Source organism: Aplysia californica, unplaced genomic scaffold (genome assembly GCF_000002075.1).
Source record: "Aplysia californica isolate F4 #8 unplaced genomic scaffold, AplCal3.0 scaffold00213, whole genome shotgun sequence".
NCBI classification, from domain to species: Eukaryota; Metazoa; Mollusca; class Gastropoda; order Aplysiida; family Aplysiidae; genus Aplysia; species Aplysia californica.
Genome location: NW_004797483.1, coordinates 1,015,701 through 1,023,184, shown reverse-complemented (window position 1 = coordinate 1,023,184; position 7,484 = coordinate 1,015,701). Strand labels below are relative to the sequence as shown.

Below are 7,484 nucleotides of genomic sequence, written 5' to 3'. Positions count from 1 at the left end.
TAATAATAATAATAATAATAATAATAATAATAAAGTCAGTACCCATGCACTATGTCATGCTTTATGCGTTTTACAACTATAGTAGTCCCTGCCTAAGATCCCAGTGCTTGGGAGCAAGGACAATGCTGGAATATTAATAGGTAAGTGTATGGATGTAACGCCCCTATCAACACTTTTAGGTTATTTAAGACGCGGGGCCTCTGAATTTAACTCCCGTCTACGATAATACCGAAGCAAATGGGTTGAGAGCCTTGAAAACTCAACATGACGACCTGAGTTCAAGAACGCCTAGTCAGGGATTCGAACCAGGGTCATCCGCCCAACTCATGATACCAACTTACTGAGCTAACGGAGGGCTCTGTGAGACCTTAATTTGTTTTAAAATGTAGTTGTAACACCTGCATCGACACAATTTAGATCATTAGGGAGGCAGGCCTTCGACCCTGCCTTTCAGAGCCAACGGGGCTGAAAGGAATAGAATCTACATCCCAGAAGAAAGACCAATTACATGCTCGACAAAAAATCTTTCCATTCGGGGATCGAACTTAGGTCTCCGGCGTGCAATAGTCAAGCGTCTAACCGATACACGACAGACGCCAGTGTGGGATCTTAGACGACTGTCGTCCGAAACTAATTAGGATCTCTTTTATTCTGTTTTCAGTTCGCTGGCAGTCGGATCGAGTTTTACTTCGAGAACGCTGATGGTCAGCTGGTCACTGCCAACAGATTCCTGTCAGAGGATCTCCAGGACAGACTCAGTGGTCACGTGCCTGACCTTGGCCTTTCACAGGTCTCGCCTGACGTGAGTAGCCTTTAGATCTAGTCGAAATTTTCTGAGGCGGTCGACCACACATTTTTTAGAAGAAAGTTGCCATTTTAGACCTGTGGCCGTCTTACAAGGTGTCGTTATAGTGTAAGAAATATAGATGCTTTGGAGGGGGGTGTGGGAGGGATGGGGTAAGAATGGACTTTTGTACAAGTGATTATTTATTCAGATGGCCGTAAGAGCAGGTTCGACATTGGGTTGTTGTTGTTGCTGTGTGTTTGTGTTTGTGTGTGTGCATGTGTGTGAGTGTGTATGTGTTTTTGTGTGTGTGTGTGTGTGTGTGTGTGTGAGAGAGAGAGAGAGAGAGAGAGAGAGAGAGAGAGAGAGAGAGAGAGAGAGAATTGCCAACAGGTTTAGAGGGACCGGAGTCAGTCATTAGTTCATCTGTTGCGCCTAGCCACGAACCTGTGCAGAGAGCTTCTCGCGACGACCAGAACAAACTCCTTCATGTTATCTGAGATTGTGAGGCAGTCCACTCTCCCTTTATTTTCCTCCCTAAAAACCTGCCATCTGTTGAGCGGCATGTCATGTTGAATATGAAAATGAACTTTGGGACCTATAGATATTTCAGGGTGGTTGTAGAGATGATGTCGGGGTCGGATGATTCGATTATCTCATTTTAAACTCTGTAAGCAGCTCAAGATAGACTTGGCAGTTTCAGTGTGGATATTACATAAAATACAGGCCTGGGGGTTTTTGTGGGGGGGGGGGGTTGTTAAAGAAGAAAAAGGTAGGCGCCAACTCTTTGTAGATGTTTAATATCGTTTTAAAGTTGTCGTTTGCAAGCTAAGAATTTGCACGTGAATACATTATAATATCTCTTCTGAACGTAAAGGCATTTAACATGCGCACACAGTATCACGATACTTACACTAGCTTATCATGTAGCATATGACACATAGCTGCCAACCCCACTGTCGTTTGTAGTCCACCTTAAAGATTGTTTTGAGTGGATACCCCTTTTTGTCACAAGAAATTGTCAAATCCAAGATGGACACCGTGGTCAGGTGATTCAAGGTCACTTGGAAATGGCAAAATTTCAGTTAAGTTCATTTAGTACCGATATGGTATTAAGTTCACCCTCTCCATCAGTGTTTGAATGGAGTGTTAAACTTATTTATACCACGCCAAATCAACGAAATCAACCCCAAAAAACAACCATCACCGACCTCTGTTAAGGTGAATTGACCCATACGCGTATAATATTGTGTAAGAGAAGGGACAGGGAGTCAGAGAAACATTAGACAAAAACAATATAACCAAGGAACAGGCGATACAACAAACAAGAGAAATAGTTTGCTTATCTTCTCGACACCCACAGAGGCCGAAAAAAACTGAAGTAAGTATAATAATTATATTTTTATTTTATTTATTTTTTTTTTTAATTATTTTTTTTTTGGTTAATATATGTAATTTTGTAATGACATAAGATAATATTATTATATCATGTGACATTGGGGTGAAATCGGATGCTCGTCAAAATAATTAAATGGAAGAAACCGACATTTTTCCTCACGGAAAATTTTAGCAATTCTTTTTGCTCCACACTTTTTATGTCCAGTTAAAAATACGTTTAAGAGTGGGGTCTTACCGAACACATCGATTAAAAGCACCAGAAAAAAATAAATGTTAACTTAAAATAGTTTTTAAGTGCTCAAGCTTTGTGAGTCATCAAGGTCCTCGTTAATTTTACCTCCCTCCTTCTATCGCAAATATCTCGATCTATTTCAGAGAGATGAGTATTTTTTTTTCATCAAAAGCAAGACAAATGAACAAGCTTTATGTTTAGGCTATATCAATAACCCCTCACGCCCCAAAATTGACGAGCGCCTGATTCCATAATGTCGTGACGCAATGTGTTTTCTTCAGAGGGAGATAACCTCCCGCCATCACGAGCCGATCTGGACCAAGACTTACTTCCCCTACGCTGTGGCGGGTGTGTCCGTGGGGCTCGTTATCTTGATAGTGTTTGCAGTAAGTCTTTGGATTGTTGATGTTGTTGTTGCTGTTATTGCTGCTGTTGCTGCTGTTGTTGTTGTTGTTGTTATTGTTGTTGGTGTGTGTGTGTGTGTGTGTGTGTGTGTGTGTGTGTGTGTGTGTGTGTGTGTGTGTGTGTGTGTGTGTGTGTGTATGTGTGTGTGTATTTCACCCGTGCATGTAATGGTAACTGCGTTCTAGATTTGTTTTACCATCATCAAACACAATTTAGATCATCTCGGAGGCGGGCTGCTTCGACCCTCCAGGGCCAAACAAGGCTGAGAGGGATACAATTTAACCTCCCTGTAGAAAGACTGAGAAACTGGATGAAGATCCTCCTCTCACTGGAATCGAACCCACGTCTTCTGTGTGCAATGGCGGAGGGCCTAACTGCTACACCACAAACGCCACTTAGTCTTTGACTTATAAAACCTTATCACCCAAAAGGGATTGCAATTTTTTTATATTCCGGTTCACACCTAGTTTGTTTTTTTATTGTATCTTTTTATGTGGAAGAAGATGGTGAAAGCACACTGTTAATTTCTTTCAATGGAGGATGAGTAAAGTACGTTATATCTCATTTAATCTAATCTCATCTCAACATCTTGTGTAATCTCATCTCATTTCATCTAATCTCACCTCACGATCTTATCTATCATTATCTCATTTCATTTCATCTCTTCATGTTATCTAATCTCATCTCATTTATCTAATTCCATGTCATCATCTCATCATCATCTCATAATCATCCCATCCCATCCTGTACCATCTCATCCCATCCTTTCCCATCCCATCTCATCTCATCATCATCTCAGTATCATCTCATTCCATCTAAATCCCATCCTATCCCATCCCATCTTATCGCGTCTTCTACCCCATCTTTCACCTATGTGTAGATATACTTCTGCTTCTGCTGGAACTCCAAAGAGAAGAAGGAGGTGGACGAGGAGGCGGTGGTGGGCCACTCTATCTACTACCCAGCCCTGAAGCCAGAGCTAGCCGAGCCCACCCCGGTGCAGCCTGACTCCCCGGTTCCCACCTTCAGTGCTGCTGGCTTGTCGACCCCTGTGCCGGCGCAGCCGATACGCATCAAAGCGAAAGGGCTACTAGAGAGGTTTGTTTGCTTGTGTGCTTGTTTGTGTGTGTGCTTGTTTGCGTGTGTGCTTGTTTGTGTGTGTGTGTGTTTGTTTGCGTGTGTGCTTGTTTGTGTGTGTGCTTGTTTGCATGTGTGCTTGTTTGTGTGTGTGTGTGTTTGTTTGCGTGTGTGCTTGTTTGTGTGTGTGCTTGTTTGTTTGTTTGTCTTTGTGTGTGTGTTTGTGTGTTTGTTTGTGTGTGTGTTTTTGTTTGTGTATGTGTTTGTTTGTGTGTTTTTGTTTGTATGTGTTTGTTCACATGTTTTTGTTTGTATGTGTTTGTGTGTGTGTGTTTTTTTGTTTGTTAGTTTGTTTGTTTTTGGGGGAGGTGGGGAAAAGAGAGGAAAGTTTCTGACTGCTCCTGAGGTCTCGTGTTGGCTCCTCCACCCTATTTCTCCCTCTTTTTTTTCAGGAAAAGTGCCCCTTCTTTCTCCTCCTTATGAGTGGTCTAGGTGCTGTACTCAAATATTCCCTTTTCTGCTTACGTGTTTTTGTTGTTGAATATGCCACAATAGAAAATGAGCCTAATATCATTTCAGAGGCATGAGATATTGGAGTGGGGATGGAGGGGGAGAGAAAGTATTCTAGGAAGTTTGAATTTTTGTAAAATGTATATATATGAACAATTCCCGACAAAATGTGAGAAAATGTCGGTTTTGAAGTTTAGAATAGAGAGACATGTTACCATATCCTCTTTGCGCCAAGGTCTTTCCACAAGTCATTTGACTTGACGTGAAAAGGTTATTCATCATATATATCGCCTCTCCCTATTCTAAGTCATATTTTTATGCTCCTGTGTTTTTCAGGGTTAAATGTTTTCTCTCTTTGTTTAATTTAAAGCAAAGAGAAGTTTTATTATCGTTTGATGTTAAAAAGTTATGAAGTAGCTGTGTTCAATAAAAAAAATGTGGACTGGTATGGGATTTGATATACATTGTGTATTTATTTTTTTTGGTGAGTTGACAAAAAATTCCCCCGTTTGCTCAAAAATTTGGGAGGATAGTTACCTTTGCCTTTATTTCTACAGAAATTGTTAAAAAATTCTGCGGGTGGTTTGTGGGTGCTCTGGTGTGGTGTCCTCCTTCTTTTCTATCAAATATCTATCATCCTTATGTCTCCTCCTTTTTTGTGTTTGTTACTCTCTTGTAACACTTCTGATCTTCAGCACTTATGTGACCTTATTTGTGCCTCAAGTGCCGTAAAACTCTTACTAAAGCTAAACTAAGACATTCTTTTGTTTTCATTTGCTCAAAATACTCACGTGGTGCCCAAATGCTAATTCTCAAGTGCAGAAAGTCTTTCTTTGATATTTCTCATGATGCAACTCTCATTAAATTTTATTATAAAAAATTCTTCAAGCTCTGCATATCAAAGAAAATTATCCATTCTCCCCTTTGCAACTCAAGCCAGTGATAAAAATCTTTAGTTTTTTACCCAAGAAAAAAAGGGATATGATATGTACAACCTACACTTATATATTTTATGAAATCTTTGTTTAACAACACAAAACATTTTTTGAATGTTATTGATAGTTGAATCATTTACAATTTGTGCTTATTTTACAGAAGTCTTGCGTTATTGTAAAATTTATATGCTTTATGTGATGTAAGTCAATGGCTTAAAGTTAAACTTTGAAGAAAATACCTACCTACCCACCAACCTACCCACCCACCTACCTACCTACCTACCCACCTACCTACCTACCTACCTACCCACCCACCTGCCTGCCTACCTACCTACCTACCTACCTACCTACCTACCTACCTACCTACCTACCTACCTCATGATACCACTTATTTTTTTCAGACGTGGCTCAAATGCTTCCCTGACACTGGACTTGAACCCGACCAGTGACCTCGGCCGCTGGGAGGGAACTCCACCGAAAGAAAGGTGCCGCATATTGTTTTTTTACTGTTTCAAATGCGCAAAGAAAAATAGAAAGAAAATAATTTGACGCTTGATATGAAAAAAAGGAAAAACAGAAAACAATACAAAAGACAGCTTTCTTGATTTGTGCAAGGCCATTTGGTTTACAATAGCATGTCCCACTTACAGCCAAACACATCCATGCGCACACACACACACACACACACACACACACACACACACACACACACACACACACACACAAACACACACACAAACACATACACACTCACATGCACGCACGCATGCACACACACACAAACACACACACACACACACACTCTTACATATATACTTGTGTATGTTGTAATGTGAGACAACCCCCCCCCCTAAAAAAAAACTTTTTAGAAAACAAACCAAAAATACCTATAAGTATTCCAGGTCAAGTAAAGGTCACATAAAAAAGTTTTAAGTTGCAGTATTTGAATGTCAATAGCCCCTATTACACATTTCAAAACTTTCAATTACTTCTCAAATCACGATTGCTTTAGTATCTGCAAGAGCTGATAACAAACAATGCTTTCTTCTCCGTCTCACCCTGTCTCTCTTTAAAAACATATAACCAATAGCATTTGTATAGTGCATATTCCTGCTCAATAGCAGACTAGTAGCATTCTAAAACAATCTCAAATTTTTTGTTGTTTCTGCCAGCATACTGTACACCAGGTTTTTTTCCAGCACTCCTTTTTTGTTTTGCATATTGCCCTTTTTGTTTTTTGTAAAGTTTTGAAATTTGTGATTTGAGTTGGCCTATGTCACGTATGTTGTCTGACATACTCCTAGATATACACTTTGTTATTTTGAACACAACCATCTCATTTTTAACTGCAATTGTGCTCCAGTGCCACGCAGTACAGAAAAAAAGTTAAAAGAAAACACTGCAGGAGAGCTACAAGCACAGATGATGCTGTAAATATGTTTTACCGGCAGGCACAGATTATGACATAATGTAGAAAGTTCTGTCTGAACTTGAAAGGGATGGTTATATAATATGTACAAATAGTGGACAATACCATAGACTGTGGTAACATTTTTGTGAATGACTTGGAAGTTGTGGGTTCTATCAAAATCTTGAAAAATCGCTAAGCTTTATCAAGTAGCCCGCAAGAAAAAAAACAGTATACAGTTTTCCCACCCATCCCCTTTAGATAAGATAAGATGATAGTTTATTGCCCCAGTAGGAAATCTTTCATGGCCCTACAAGGATATAACACATATTTATAGATATACATAGAATTTAAATTGCCGTATAAATATAAATATATTACTTTCATAAAATTTCAAAAAGAAGAGAAAAATAAAGTTGTTGTTGTTGTTATTGTTGATGTGCAAAGACAACTTAGGTATTGGTCTTTGCTGTTTCCAATCTGGTAATCATATCAAATCAGAAGCATCTTTCTACCATATGTAGGAATTTATCTCAAACCTTTAGAGTTTTATATATTCGTATTATGTAATGTAAAAATTCAACAGAAATTCACATTAATGTTTATTTCGACAGCAGCCTTATTCCAGATGGTAGGAAACTTCTTTTGAATCTGTCCTGGACAGGCTTTTCTAAAGAAATATATAAAATAAATGTACTTGAAAGGTATTTGAAAAATATGAAATGATGAATGTTT

At 39.2% G+C, this 7,484-nt stretch overlaps 1 protein-coding gene across 1 annotated transcript in view; it reads left to right on the top strand.

The window, feature by feature from the left end:
* LOC101854951 (tyrosine-protein phosphatase non-receptor type 5) overlaps positions 1-7,484 on the top strand; it is a gene marked incomplete in the record, with an annotated part of 40,556 nt that overhangs the window by 952 nt on the left and 32,120 nt on the right. The window contains 4 exon segments of the mRNA XM_035970047.1: positions 662-802; positions 2,696-2,800; positions 3,700-3,917; positions 5,743-5,826. Of these exon segments, the coding sequence (XP_035825940.1) occupies positions 662-802; positions 2,696-2,800; positions 3,700-3,917; positions 5,743-5,826 (548 nt within the window).